Below are 15414 nucleotides of genomic sequence, written 5' to 3' on the forward strand. Positions count from 1 at the left end.
TCTGGTCAGCCAAAGAGTTCAAAGACCAGTCGTGTGTGCGCGCACTCAAGCGTGAGTGTGTGCGCATGCAAGAGCGCATGTGCCGCAGCACTCGAGGAGATCATGAGAAGCTTTTGGGAATCAGTTGTCTCCAGGGTGCAAACTCAGGTTGTCAGGCCTGTTGTGGCAAGCACTTTGACCTGCTGAGCTATTTCCGCTGCCCTGTTTTGTTTCTTGAGACAGAGACTCCTGTAGCCCAGACTGTCCTTGAACTCCATTTTGTAGCAGCTTCAGACTCTGAACTTCTGTCCTCCCGCCTTCACCTCCAGAGCTCTGGCACCACAAGCGTTCACCACCACCACACCTGTCTCTGTGACGTTGTTGTATGCATATATCTCTAGCAATCCTCAAATGTAGCTATCACTATGTCCGCATTTCACAAATGAGGAAACTCAGAGCGACTGGGTGAGTCATCCTGGACACACAGCGGATGGTCAGTCTAGCCAGAATTCAAACCCAGAACCCAGAGCTTTCTGAGTCCATCACGTACATATTCGGATTCTTTCCCTGGGTCTTACTGGCCCCAGGACTCTCTCCCCATGGGTCTCACTGGCCCCAGAACCCCCTCATACACGCCTGCATTCTCTTTTGGAAAACTGCTGCGGTCTCCCAGAAAGACAGGCGTTTGTAGACTCAGTAAGGGACCGGCGCAGGCTGGTGACCTGAGGATGCTGTACAGCAAAGCACTTTCACACCTGCAATCCCCTCTGGCCCCATAGCAGCCCTGTGACAACAACAGTGAGGCCCAACAGAGACTCAGGAAGGTGACCTGCCTGGGTCACGCAGACACAAGGTACAGCTCTATGACTAGAAACACAGGACCACTCTGGCTGCCCAGCCTGAGTCCAACCCTGGCCTCTGGTCCCAAAGAAGACAGCCGAGGACCTGTTTCCCTGAGGGCAAACCTCTTCAGTTTCCATTGAGATGGAAAGAAGCCAAGGAGGGAGCTTTGGGACCGTTCTCCCAGCCAGGCGGTCTATGGGGATGGGCAGTGTAAAGGCTCGGAGCCCTGATGGCCTGGCTCGGTCACCAGACTCAGCCACTTACTCAGTAGCCTTGGGCAACTCATTTCAATACCTGTCAACCTCGGTTTTCTCTATGTGTAAAATGGGGGTTAGGATGGCACCTATCTCCCCAGCACACTTGGCCAGGCTTCACCCTCACAGAGACCTTTCACACAGTTCCCGAGAAGGCTGGTGACGCACACGGTACCGGAGGAGTGCCTCCAGACAAGAAGTCTCATTGACTGCATCTCAGGACATCTGTAGGCTCTCTCTGCCTGCAGAAGCCTGGATTAAAACTTGTGCTAGCTCAGGAGACTGCTTGATTATAGTGCTTTCTCTCTGTGGGTACCCAAGTGCCACTTCATTTAATGTTGAAATGTTTGTTTTATGAGACAGGGTTTCACTGGTAGCCCTGGCTGTCCTGGAACTCACTCTGAAGATCTGCCTGCCTCTCCCTCCCAGGTGCTGGAACTAAAAGTGTGCACCCCACTGCCCCCTTTGGTCAACGTTAAAATAAATATAACTTTTTTGTAACCCCGGGGTTTGTCACTTATGCACTTTTTAGTCTATCAGAGGCCTTGACACCAGTTGAAGCTGGGTGTGGTGCCACACGCCTGTGACAGCTGCCCTCCATGCAGGAGGTGCAGGCAAGAAGACCAGCAGTTCCAGGTTATTCTAAGCTAGCTAAGCTAGCTATAGACCAACCTGGGCTATAGGAAACTCTATCTAAAGAAAAAAAAAAAGCCAGGCATGATGATGGCACATCCCAGCACCTGAGAGGTGAAGAATTAGGAGTTCAAGGACAGCCTCCACTAAGTAGCAAGTTCAAGACCAGCCTAAGATACCCGAGACACTATCCCAACCATCCTCCCTCGACAAACAATAAACTCAGCTAAACAAACTTTCCACCCCATTACAGAAGCCAGGATGGCAGACTCGGGAGACGGTTGGGATGATTCCTGCCAGGTATATAATGATGCCAGCAATAATTCATCATATCTATAATTCACTTCAAGAGTCTCCAGCTAGTTTTCCCGTTCTTCTAAGTCCCCTAGCGAGGCCAATCGGTTACCCGACTGTTTCGTCCTGTTTTACAGGCGTTGGGAACCTTGGCTAGCCCAGACGGGGCGGGGCACAGTTGCAAGCCCCAACCTCAGCTAGGTGCGTCAGGGGGAATCCTCGCTGCACCTGGGAGCGGCGAGGAAATTGCACCATGTATGGGCAGCTGCGTCAGAGGGGGCGGGGCCACCGCAAAGGCTAGGGGACGCCAAGCCGGTCGCTTTCCTCAGCAGAGGCGGCTTGTCACCGGAGCAGGGGGTCGTGAAGTTCCGTGCCGACCGGCCCACAGCGGCTCGTTTGGAGAGGTGGGTCCCCGGAGAGGTGAAAGACGCCGCGGCGACACGCCCCCTACCCCCCGCGCTGCAAGTGGTTCAGCCCGAGAACTTTTCATTCATAAAAAAGACAAGACTCCGCGAGGCGCGAGTGAGTCAGAACCGCAGCCGCCGACGCGGACCCCACCGAGCATCAGCCCAGGGCATGTACCGAGACTTCGGAGAACCGGGACCGAGCTCCGGGGCTGGCAGCGCGTACGGTCGCCCCACGCAGGCCCCGCAAGCTCAGGCGCAGGCCGCCCAGCAGCAGGTGAGGCTGGCCGGACCCCCGAGAGGGACCCGGGTTTGAACGGCATTTGGGGTGCTGGAGTTAGTCTGATTTGCTTCGGGTTTAGGACCGCGACCCCGAGCAGCGTCTCCCTTTGGTGGTCGCGACCGTGGATCCTGCATGTTCTGCGCGGTCCAGGAACCGGTGTTCCCCTTGGCCAGGGGGACAGGGGCAGCAGGAGGAGCGACGATCTACGAATCCCCTTCTTGCCCTCCCGCATCTCCCTAGCTGACTGTCAATCTGCCCCTCTGTCTCCGTTAGTCTTTATTTCCTCTTGTCTGCCTCTAAATACTGGTTTCTCACCTGCCCCATCCTACGACTGAACAGGCTCAGAAGAGCGCTCTGTCCCCAGCTTAATAACCGGGACCTGGACACACCGGAGAGATTGGGGGAGGGGAGTGTCCATTAGAACCTGGCCGGGTCAGCGAATCTTTAGCAGTCTGTGACTGCCCATGTGTCGCTTCCAGTTGTCCGTGTCCCTCTGCCCCGGTCAAGTCCCTATCCTTTTGAACTCAATGTAGTTCTGTGGGCCCCAGGTAGTGGCTCTGAGGGGTTCCCGGAGACTGACTGTCCATTCCCTAAGCCCAATGGAGACCACGAAGTGTTGGGACATGCGCAGGGTCATCCACCAGGCCACTCTCGCGCCCCATACTCTCTGCACCCGACGGTTCCCACTGCTGGCTAGAGGCACTCGAGAGGTTGCAGGTGCCCATTTCCTGTCGAGGGGCCGCGAGCACGTGTTGCCAGGGGAGGGAAGGAGCTGCGTCCGTTCCGCCGAGTCACAGCGAACCGAGTCACTGGGGCTGAGTCACCCTGGGTGCCCCTCCCTTCCTGGCCCCAAACGGCCCCCGGGACCGACGACCTAGGAGCGGGAGGTGCTCCTGGAGATACTTCTAGCCCACAACTGGGGTCACTGAGCTTCTGTGTCCCCCAATACTGGGCTGGTGACATAGCTGTCCCAGGCATGCCTAGGCATGTGATGTGTTCCCTGGACGGAAGGAGCCCCGCACCCTTAGTTCACAGGTCTTAAACTCGTTCTCTCCCCTAGAACACTCACGCCCCTCCAGATTCCCCCCCCACCTCCCCGCCCAATCCCAACAAAGCTCAGATTTCTGGTTTAAAAAAAAAGAACTAAAGAATGCCAGGCCTCCGATGGAGGCTTTTTCATCTCTTTAACTTATTTTACGGACTCCAAAATCCCATCAATTTTGAGCCTTCAAAATTTTAAATTGACAATTGGGCATGCCTTTAATCCCAGCATTCAGGAGGTGGAGGCAGAGGCAGGTCAATCTCTGGGCGTTGGAGACCAATTTGGTCTACAAAGTGAGTTTCAGGACGGCCAAAATTACATAATAGAAAGATCCTGTCTCAAAAAAAAATTAAAAGCCAATTCAACTCTGATTTCTGAGTCGGCATCTCAACAGCAATGAAATATTGCATGATATCAAGAACAAAAAAAGTGACGTAACACTGAGGCTAAATAACTTGCCCCAGTCACAAGTTCAGTAGATGAGCGGATACTCGAGACATAGCCCTTGTTCACATATCAGTCACCTGACTCCCCTAAGACGCTCTGTTCGACACTCTAAGCCAGGTGTGATGCTATATGCCTAGCTTCAGTGCTTGGGAGGTGGACGCAGAAGGGTCAAGAGTCTAGCCTAAGCTACGTGAGATCCTGTCTCTTACCGGATTCTCAGAGTTGGCTGGGGAACTAGAAGCTGGATTTATGCTCTTTTGTGAGGGTGGGCGCAGGAATGGGTGAAAGCCAAGCCATTTGGGCTCAAAACTCAAGTTTCTATTTGCTGGCTGTGGGTCTGTGGGCAACTGTTATCCTGTCTGAAAATGAAGACAGGATTGTGCCAGCTGTGTGAGTCACTGTTTATAAAGCGGTTGGAAGGGTGAGGGGCCGTTCATACTTGGTAAGAATTATCTGATGGGGAAATAGAGGTAAAAAACCATTATGTGACCTGCCCAAAGTTACCCAGCTCATGAACAAGTTTCTGATTGCCAAACTGTGCTCCCTGTGACCTCCCAGGGCCAGTGTCTGCATTGAGAGTAGAAAGGACATGGCCTCTGTCCCCTGGAAGTCCCTCAGTTCCCCTCATCACCCACCCTCTGCTCTTACTCCTCAGAAGTTCCACCTTGTGCCAAGCATCAATGCTGTCAGTGGCAGCCAGGAACTGCAGTGGATGGTGCAGCCTCATTTCCTGGGGCCCGGTGGCTATCCCCGACCTCTGACCTATCCCCAGTACAGCCCCCCTCAGCCCCGGCCAGGAGTCATACGAGCCCTAGGGCCACCTCCAGGGGTGCGTCGCAGACCCTGCGAGCAGGTAAGGAACAGAGGTGTTGCACTTTCGATAGCCCTTAGGGGTCCAAAGAGGCAGGGGACAGGATCTTGCTATGAGAGACCTTCCATCGCCCATAGGAGTCCCTGGGAGGCCAAGAAAGAGGCAAAAGGTCACTTGTGAGTCAAGGAAGGCTTCCTGGAGAAGGGCTGCATGTTAACCTAAGCCACAGATGGGCTGAGTATAGAAAGCTGAAGGAATCTTCTTGGGAATGGAGGTGGGGAGGACGGAGTGTAATGTAAGGTGGGTATGTGGAAGTGTCTGACATGCATGGAGTGGGTAGCCTTATGCTGCCTACGAGCCTTGGGGTGAGAGAAGAGTAGGAACATTCTCTGAATCTGTTTCTTTTAAGGCTCACAAAAAGTGAATGGGAAGCCGGGCGGTGGTGGCGCACGCCTTTAATCCCAGCACTCGGGAGGCAGAGGCAGGCGGATCTCTGTGAGTTCGAGACCAGCCTGGTCTACAAGAGCTAGTTCCAGGACAGGCTCCAAAACAAAAAAAAAACCCAAAAAAAAAAAAAAAAAAAAAAAAAAAAAAAAAAAAAGTGAATGGGAAGCCAGGCGGTGATGGTGCATGCCTTTAGTCCCAGCACTTGGGATGCAGAGGCAGGCAGATCTCTGAGTTCTAGACCACCCTGGTCTACAGAGTGAGTTCCAGGACTGCCAGGGCTACACAGAGTAACCCTATCTTGAAAAATAAACAAAGCAAAAGTGAATGGGAAATGTATTTCAGTTTTTCCATCTCCCAGCAGAGGAAGTGAGAGCCTAGACAGGGAGTCACTTGTCCGAGTCCCTACAGTGAGTAATGGGGCAGGAGTGGCCTTGGCCTCAGGTCTGCTCAGCTCCATAGTCAGACCCTCCTGAGCCACACTGTCTCAGTGGGAGCTCACACAATGTTCCAAAGTGAGCCAAGAACTTCTGCCTCCCTGAAGTCCTTTCTAAATGAATAAGGGTATGTTTTTGCTTATTTGTGCTAGGGTCTTGTTATGTAGCCCAAGCTAGCCTTGAATTTGAGATCCTCCTGCCTCAACTTTCCAAGCGCTAGGTTCCACGTGTATACTAGGACACCTGACAGAGACGGAGGACCCTTAAGGCCTAGCACTTCCTCCTTAAATACTCCTGGAGCACTATGAGAGTGTCATGGGGAGAGGTCTCCCTACTCAAAGCTGGCTTGCTGGGTGCATGCCTGTAATCCTGGATTTAGGAAGTGGAGACAGGAGTACAATCTCAGATTCAAGTACAATCTCAGAAACACTGGACATTTAAGGTCAGTCTGGGACACATAAACCCTGCCTCAAATAACCAAACAATAAAAGAAAACGACTTAATTATTGCCTAGGAAAAAAAAACAAACCTGACTGCACTGGTGACTGTGGAGAAGAGCCGCCCTGGACTTAGTCCCCAGTACGTTCACATGTTCCCAAGCGAACAGACACAAATCTTGGCCATGATGGCTGAGGAGAGGATGAAGGGGGGCAAGGCCTTGGGAGGTATGTGAGATGGAGCAGAGAACAGCTAACAGCAGGCTCCCCACAAGAATAGCTTACCTCTGTGACCATGAGCAAGAGGCCGACCAAGGGCAAACCCTTCCACACTTCCTTCCCTTAGCCCTGTCCTGAGCTGTCACCTTTTGATCATGGGTGCTGCTGGGCTGGAGCTGTAGTGGGTAGGGTCCTCCTGGGGCAGGTGGCTCCATCAGATGGCCTTTCACTTAGTGGACATTAAATCCTGCTCTGGAACTTTAACCAGTTATTCACCTCCCTGAGCTCCAGGTCCTTACGTGAGAGTCTGCTGAGGTCCAGAGAGATGACTCAGCAGTTAGCACTGGCTGCTTCTGTAGAGGACCAAGGCTCCTTCACCAGCACCCATATGGAAACTCACTGGCCCTAATTCCCTCCAAAGGTTCTGACTCCCTCTTCTGGTCTCTACCAGCACTGCATGCTTGTGGTGTTCATACACACACATAGGCAAAACACTCATACACACATTTTTTTAAACCTTTTTTTTTTTTGAGACAAGATTTCTCTCTGTAACAGCCATGGGTTCTCCTGGAACTTGCTTTGTAGACCAGGCTGGCCTTGAACTAAATTTTTTAACCTTAAAAAAAAAAAAGAATCTAAAAAAAAAAAAGAATCTATGTAGGGAGTGTGGATGAGATGGCTCTGATGGCTCGGGGTAAATGTACTTGCTTAATGATCTGAGTTCAGTCCCTGAAACCCACATAGTGGAAGGAGAACTGACCTCCTTCAAGTTGTCTTCTGATCTCCACAGTGCTATGGCACACTTGTGACACACACACACACACACACACACACGATGTTTTAGGACTCTAGCAGGCATGGTGGCACATCCTTTAGACCTAGCACTTAGGAGCCAGAGAGATCACTGTGAGTTCAAGGATAGTCAGGGCTTTTACATGGAGCAACCCTGTCTTGAAAAAACAAAAACAAGGGGCTGGAGAGCTGGAGAGATGGCTGAGCAGTTAAGAGAACTGACTGCTCTTCCAGAGGACCTGGGTTTGATTCCCAGCATGTGGGTACATAGCAGCTCACAACTGTCTGTGACTCCAATTCCACGGGATCCAACACCCTCACACAGACATATATGAAGGCAAAACACCACTGTGTATAGAATAAATAAACTTAAAAAAAAGCAAAAACAAACAAAATAGACTATGTAGGAAGACAGGCAGATGGTTCATCAGGTGAGTGACTATCCTGTGAGGATGGGTCCCTAGCATCCACACAGAGGCCCAGAGTAGCTATTGTAACCGCAGCATGGGGAAGGGGCAGGCTGAGACAGACAGTCCCCAGTAGCTCACTGGCCAACAAGTCCAGCCAAATGGATAGACTCCAAGTTTAGTGAGAGACTTTGTCTTAAAAAATAAGGTGGAGAATTGAGGAAGACACCCAGTGTTACCCCCAACACACAAACATACACAAAAATCAGGAGGCAGAGGCAGGTGGATCTCTGAGTTCCAGGCCAGCCTGGTCTACAGAGTGAGTTCCAGGACAGCCAGGGCTACACAGAGAAACCCCGTCTCAAACAAACAAAAATCAAACAAGAACAAGCAAGACCCCATGCAGGGAAGCACGGCCTTTCACCCTCATGCTTTGGAGGTGGAGGTAGAGGATCTATCAGGAATCTGAGGCCAGCCTGGGATACAGGAAACCTTATCTTTTTTAAAAAAAACCAAATAGGATAGGTATGGTGACACACATCTTCAACCCCAACACCAGGGAGGCAGAAGCAGGTGGATCTCTGTGAGTTCCAGGCCAGTCTGGTCTGCACAGGAAGCTCTAGGCCAGCCAGGGATACACAGGGAGATCAGGTCTAAAATACAAAGAAACAAAGCAAAAAGAATCTGTGTAAGGGCTAGGGGTATAACTCAGCCGTACAGCATTTGCCTAGCTAGTGTACTAGACAGTGGGTTTGATCCCTAGCACTGAATCAAAGAAAAAAAAACCCTATAAAATACTTTGTTGGCACAGTAGATTCCCAGTAACTTTTGACACTCATGAGCACCTCCTGTGATTCCTAGCTCCTCTGGGAAGGAAGAAATTCCATCGTCTAGGCTGAGGGTCTTATAAAAGGAGATAATGGTGTCTCATAGACTCAGGAGGGAAGGCTACTTATGCCTGGGAAATAAGGATTTCAACAACTTAGCGGAGCTCTACGCTGAGGAAGTATAGGAGGAGGGTCAAAGCTGACGGAGCAGGAAAACATTACAGGAAAGAAGCCAGCAGGAAAGCTAGTGTGAGCAGGCGACAAGCACCTGGTACGGAGAAGCAGTTGTGTAATGGCGATACCCAAACTACAGCTGAAGGAAAAGCCCCCAGTTGGATGATGAGCCCAGGGAGGGCAGCTGGTGGCCCAGCATCTGCCTCACTATCCCCCTTCTTTTCTCTCCCAACCTAGATCAGCCCCGAGGAGGAAGAACGCCGCAGAGTGAGGCGTGAACGCAACAAGCTAGCAGCGGCTAAGTGCAGAAACCGGAGAAAGGAACTGACAGACTTCCTACAGGCGGTGAGCATCAGCTGGGCCAGAGGGTTCCCAGGAGCAAGAGAAACCCAATAAATTACTCCTCGACACCCCACCCTCCTCCCTGTCCGAGGGGAAGTCCTGGGAAAAGGATAAGGAAATGGGGATTAAAAATTATTTGCCTCCGGGAGGTAGTGGCACATGCCTTTAAGCCTTTAATCCCAGCACTCAGGAGACAGAAGCAGGCAGATCTCTGAGTTTGAGGCCAGCCTGGTCTACAGAGCAAATTCCAGGACACCCAGGGATATTACCCAGATAAAGCCTGTCTCAAATAATTTGCCTTGGGTCTCGAAGCAGAGATGATGTTGGCAGGCAATTCTGCTGAAGCCCTGGACCTGCCAGGCCATGGTAGTGCATACTTTTAATCCCAGCACTCGGGAGGCAGGAGTTCCATGCCAGCCTGGTATATAAAGCGAGTAGAGAAAACAGAGAAATCTTGTCTTGAGAGGGGAAAAAAAAGAAAAAGAAGCAGCCCTGGGCCTGATAGAAGTCATGCCCATTTTCTCTCAGGGTCTCATGGGAGTTGCAGTTCAGACTTACTGGGGACTCCAGGCACAACCCCCACATTCCTGAGGTTTGGCGATCTTCCACCCTCCTAAATTTCTCCTAATCCTCTAAAGGAGACTGACAAACTGGAGGATGAGAAATCGGGCCTGCAGCGGGAAATTGAAGAGCTGCAGAAGCAGAAGGAACGTCTTGAGCTGGTGCTGGAAGCCCATCGCCCCATCTGCAAAATCCCCGAAGAAGATAAGGACACAGGTGGTACCAGCGGTACCAGCGGCGCCAGCAGCCCACCAGCCCCCTGCCGCCCCGTACCTTGTATCTCCCTTTCTCCGGGGCCTGTGCTTGAACCCGAAGCACTTCATACCCCCACGCTCATGACCACACCCTCTCTGACTCCCTTTACTCCCAGCCTGGTTTTCACCTACCCTAGCACACCAGAGCCTTGCTCCTCAGCTCATCGAAAAAGTAGCAGCAGCAGCGGTGACCCCTCCTCTGACCCTCTGGGTTCTCCCACACTCCTGGCTTTGTGAGATACCCAGCCACACCCCTTGCCCATGCTACCCCAGTCATCTCCTTCCTTCCATTGATCCAGCAGGCCTGGACCATCCGCACGCCCCGAACCAGCAGGTCCTTTATCTCTTCAGAGTAGAACAAACTGTTATGCTTCGATGTGGAGCCAGCTTGGGGGGGGGTCCCCAAAGCTGCTCATTGTATCTCTAGAGCTGGCCTATCATAATTTGCACAAAATCAGAGACAAAACATGTCCCCTTTGGGCCTGGAGCCCTAACCCCTTTCAAACAGACTGCTCTCACACTATGTCACTTTCTTCATTTGATCCAGCCAGCCCCGCTCCCAGACAGAAGGTGCCCTCCCACTAGAACACTAACTCACACAGCTCCACTGCCAGCAGCACCAGGGCATCCTGTAGGTGCCTCCTGCATGGCACAACTCAGGAGGCACCAGTGGCTTCTGTGATGAGCTGAGCTTGCACTCCCTAGCTTTGAGAAGCCTTTAGTTCCAGGGTATCCAAGCCTCCACATCAGGGGCAGCTGCTATTTATTTTCCTAAAGAGACTATTTTTATACAAACCTTCCAAAATGGAATAAAAGGCTTGAAGCTCTAGTCTGAGTTGTCATGTTGGATCCAGAGGCTAGAGGAGACCGTTTGGAACAGGAGCTCTAGGTTCCAGCCTCTGCTGTGACCTTGAAGAAACCACCATATATTTTTGAACTTCTATATCCCATCTGAAGAATGGGGTTACCTCTGCTGTGCTTCAACTCCTGTCCTGAGACTGAGAATGACCCGGAGTACAAGCAAACAAGATTATCAGTCGTCCCCCCCCCCCCCCGGGAGACCCACAGTTCCTATCTTAAGGACTGGGGGCAGGGAGGGGCTGTGTTATACTCTTCCACCTTCCGAACAGGCAGCCAGTGGGCTTGAGGCCCCCAACACCTGCTTCCTGCCCCATTGTTTTTGACAGGAAGGAGCCTGGAAGGGAGCTGGAGCCACTTCAGGGGCCGGATTTTGGGCTGTGTCGGCGCCCGTGGGGGAGTTAGTGGTCTACCACTGTCTTAAATCCCACCCCAAACTCCAGGTAATGAGGAGTTCTGCAGTCCCTCAGGATGGGAATTGCACCGCGTCTTTGGGTTTCCGCCCTCTTCCCAACCCCGGCGATTTGCAGATATAGGCTGGCCAGGCTTCGGGCTCTGCTTCCTTCTCAGTTTATTAGTCCCCACCCAACCACCCATTAAGTCCCTCCACTTCAGCCTCCATTCCCCTACTGCCCTGCCAGCAAGAGCAAGGGGCCCTCCTCAGTGCCAGGGCTTTTTCAGTCCATGCCAGCGCCCTGGTGCTCAGCCGAAGCAGCGACCAGGTCTGGCGGTCCACAGAAGTCTCCGTGCTCAGGGAGCAATTCAGGCAGGCGTTGGCGTAGAAAATGTGGCGCCCTCAGTCATCGGGGGAGCAGGCTAGGGGCAACTGATCTGGGCTGCCCACACTGCCAGTGCTGGAACTTCCATCGCCTAAGTCGCGGGGCCCGCACGGGGGCAGGGCGAGCTCGGGTGTGGGCCCGGCGCCTGAGCCCACTGCACTGCCGGGGCCACCGCGGGGGCCCCACTCTTCGCCCAGTGCCAGGCAAAGCTCCTTAAGCGCCAGGTTTTCCCGCAGCAGCTCCTCCTGGCGGCCTTCCAACTCGGCTAGCTTCTGCCAACAGCCACCCAGGTCCTCGCGCACCGCCCGGGATGCTTGGGTCCCGAAGAGCTGCCACTGGCGCGCTGCACGCCGTCCCCGCTGGCGCTCCGAGTCCAGGAAGCAGCAGAGATCGCGCAGCTCCCGGTTCTCCGCCTGCAGGCGCCGGTTGAGCTGTTTGAGCTCACGGATCTCGCCCAGGTGCCCCTGCAGCTGCCGATTCACCTCCTGCATCAGGCGGCCGCGCTGCACCAGCGCTGCCAGGCGCGCCGCCTCCTCCCGCCGCAGGCGCCGCACCAGCTCCTCCTTACCCAACGCCGCCATCTCCTCGTCCGTCAGCTCCTCCAGGCCTCCTGCTTCGGCCTCCATGGCTGATCAGGCAACTGCAGCATCGCCCGCCCGCCGCCGAGGCTCTGGAGCCCCTCCTCGGGCCGGTTGCCGCTCAGGCTCCGACCCGGGCTCTAGCTCTGAGGATGGCAAGCTGTGGAGGAGGCAGCGTAGGATGCAGCAGCCACCCCGGGGTGGGCACGAGGCAGGGCGCGCGCCGGGGCGGGGCCTCTTGATGTTGAAGGAGGACAGCCAATCCGGAAAGTCTCTTGGGAAGGGGCGGAGCCTAAGGCTATAGCGCTCGTCTCTTACCACTCCGGACTTGGGTGTCACGACCCTCTAAAAGTAGGGACCTTTTCTGTCCTTCCCTTCTATGGTCATCTCCGCAGAACATAAAGGCGTTGTGGGATTCCATGTCCCAAATCTCCTCAAGCACTTTTTGAGAACCGATGTTCGGCTGTCTGCCTTTGACTCCTGCCCACCCAGCAACAGAACTTAAACAGATGGCTTCCCAGGCTCTTCTTCCTTGGCCAGAACTCTCAAGCATCACTCCGAATCCAGAGTCCAAAGGTCCTGGCTCATTATCAACCAACCCTCCCTCCCACGGAGCGTTTCCTGCCTGCCATATGGGCTATACAAAGAATTTGTTTGTTTAATAAACTTTTGTTGTGTGAAAGGCCTTGTGCAGAAGTAAATTTGACCAGAATCTTCATCTTGACCAAAAAGGTCAAAATCTGGCAAAAGAAGAAAAAAAGGAAAGAGCTGTGTGGGGGGGCTGGAGACAGCTCAGAAGTGCTGCTCCCGGAAAGAACCTGAGATAACCCAGCCTTCACTCCTCCCGGGAAGGCTCACAGCCAGTTGTGAGGGCTGTGAGCCTCCATGGGCACACACAAAAAATCTGAAATAAGAAAATCTTTTAGGCGAGGGGGAGGGAGAGCATCCAAGTTCACACTGAACACATGGCTCAGCGCTAAAGCACTTGCCTAGCAAGGCCCTGGTACATTTGTGCACCACAAGAGAAGGATGTGATGTAGAAGTGGTCTCTGGGAAAGTATTTCCCAAGGAGGAAATACCTGAAAGATGCCTAAGAATGCTAACAGAGTTCCAGGACAGACAGGACTATGTAGAGAAACCTTATCTCAAAGACACCACAAAAGATTGCCAACAGAGAGAACGGATGTGAGAGAAGGCAGAAAGTGTGGAAAAGGTATCTATGCCCCCAAGAGCCCAGCTGCGTGAGAAACAAGTGAGGATAGTTCTGAGATCTTGATAGGTGTAGGTAACCGGAAAGTGGGGAGATGCCGAGGCTCCGAAGAGCTGGGTGTGCTGCCTAGAAGTCAAATTCTTAAGGACTTGCAATGCTAAACTGGAGGCTTTCCAAAGACCAGTAAAAATTTTAAACAGGGCCGGGCGGTGGTGGCGCACGCCTTTAATCCCAGCACTTGGGAGGCAGAGGCAGGCGGATCTCTGTGAGTTCGAGACCAGCCTGGTCTACAAGAGCTAGTTCCAGGACAGGCTCCAAAACCACAGAGAAACCCTGTCTCGAAAAACCAAAAAAAAAAAAATTTAAACAGGGAGCCAGGTAGTGGTGGCGCAGGCCTTTAATCCCAGCACTCGGGAGGGGAGGCACACACAAGTGGGTCTTTGTGAGTTCAAGGCCAGCCTGGTCTACAGAGCAAGTTCTAGGACAGCCAAGGACTACACATAGAAACCCTGTCTTGAAAAATAAAAACACACAAATAAATAAATTTTAAAAAGGGAAATCACATTTTAAAATGTTTTGTCTTGTTTGATATAGGGTCTCAATATGTAATCCTGGATGGCCTGAAAGTGTCTATGTAGACCAGGCTGACCTACAATTCACAGGAATTACAAGCATGAGCCACCTAGGAAAATACACATTTTTAGAAGACTGTTAAAAGAAGCCAGTTGTATTGGCAAATGCCAGTAATCCCAGCACTGGGAATGGAGTATGGGGTGGGGAGGGAGGAGGCAGGAACATCAGGAATTCCGACTCATCCTTCCCATAGCAAGACCAGTCTGAGCTGTAGGAACAGACTTTGTCCCCCCAACCCCAAAAGAAGCCTTCAACAGGCCGGGCGATGGTGGCGCACGCCTTTAATCCCAGCACTCGGGAGGCAGAGACAGGAGGATCTCTGTGAGTTCGAGACCAGCCTGGTCTACAGAGCTAGTTCCAGGACAGGCTCCAAAGCCACAGAGAAACCCTGTCTCGAAAAACCAAATAAATAAATAAATAAATAAATAAATAAATAAATAAATAAATAAAAAGAAGCCTTCAACTGCGCTATGTTGGGTAGACTCTGGCTGCAGGGTGTACACAGGATGAATAACTATGTATCAATGAACAGAGAGCATGTAGGAAGACTAGGCTGCCAGTCGGTGGGCAGAGAGGAAGAAGCAGATACCAGAGGCACCCAGCAGGCGCATGACAGCTCTGAGTGCTTCCAGAGAGGAATCTGAGAAACAGCCCAGGTTTCTAGAACTGGGAGGATGCTGACTGGGGGTGAGAGAGATCTCTCTAGAGACCCTAGGGGACAGAGGTGGAGGGAGAGACCTGGCCTTGTTAACCAGGATGTGCAGAACCTCCTGTCTTCTAGGCTCTAGCTAGACTGGCTTGTGTAGAGCCTTTTAATTTATGTTTTCCCATGACAGGATTTCTCTGTGTAACCCTGACTGCCCTGAAAAAACTCACCATAGACCAGGCTGGCCTCGAACACCACCTGCCTCTGCTTCCAGAGTGTTGGGATTAAAGGTGTGCGCCACCACATTGCTGTTATGGCTGACTTTTTGCCCCCTCTGAGGCAGGATTTCTCTGTGTGTACCACTGGCTGTCACAGAACTCACTCTCTCTAGACCAGGCTGGCCATGAACTCAGAGATCCACCTTCCTCATCATGAATTCACAGAGCTGTGCCCTGGTCTCTTCAGGGCTGACTCTTTTTTCTTTTCTTTTTCTTTTTTTTTTTTTTTGAGTATAATGGGGGGTTATTTATTTGGGGATAGACTCATGGATCACAATCTTCTGCTGGAACAGAAAACAGCAACCAAATCCCCACTGATGTATCTTCTGGTAGCAAGATCAGATCTCCTTGCTGGCCAGCTAGCTCGCAAACAAAAGGCCTACTTTCCAGGACTGACTCTTTTCTTTTGTTTGTTTCTTTGTTTTTGGTTTTCAAGACAGGGTTTCTATGTGTAACAGCCCTCGCTGCCCTGGAACTAGCTCTGAAGATCAGGCTGGCCTGGAACTCACAGAGATCCGCCTGTCTCTACCTCCCTTGAATTTATTTAT

General features: G+C 52.2%; 2 protein-coding genes across 6 annotated transcripts; one reads left to right on the plus strand and one right to left on the minus strand.

Moving 5' to 3' along the window:
- The first annotated feature begins 2553 nt into the window (after window positions 1-2553).
- On the plus strand, window positions 2554-11300 carry Fosl1 (FOS like 1, AP-1 transcription factor subunit). Of its 5 annotated transcripts, XM_005351728.2 has the most exons (4): window positions 2554-2684; window positions 4838-5032; window positions 8965-9072; window positions 9708-11300. In XM_005351728.2, the coding sequence occupies exons 1-4, from the start codon at window positions 2580-2582 to the stop codon at window positions 10119-10121; spliced, it is 822 nt and encodes a 273-aa protein (XP_005351785.1). In that variant the 5' UTR covers window positions 2554-2579; the 3' UTR covers window positions 10122-11300. The 5 variants fall into 5 exon arrangements, with proteins under 5 accessions (XP_005351785.1, XP_013203258.1, XP_013203259.1 ...); XM_013347804.2 differs by lacking the exon at window positions 8965-9072; XM_013347805.2 differs by lacking the exon at window positions 4838-5032.
- Window positions 11297-12309, minus strand: Ccdc85b (coiled-coil domain containing 85B). The gene has a single exon (XM_005351729.3). It carries the CDS (start codon window positions 12145-12147, stop codon window positions 11539-11541), a length of 609 nt encoding a protein of 202 aa, XP_005351786.1. The 5' UTR covers window positions 12148-12309; the 3' UTR covers window positions 11297-11538.
- Between the last annotated feature and the right edge of the window lie 3105 nt (window positions 12310-15414).

The sequence above is a fragment of the Microtus ochrogaster genome, chromosome 8, assembly GCF_000317375.1.
Source record: "Microtus ochrogaster isolate Prairie Vole_2 chromosome 8, MicOch1.0, whole genome shotgun sequence".
Lineage (NCBI taxonomy): Eukaryota > Metazoa > Chordata > Mammalia > Rodentia > Cricetidae > Microtus > Microtus ochrogaster.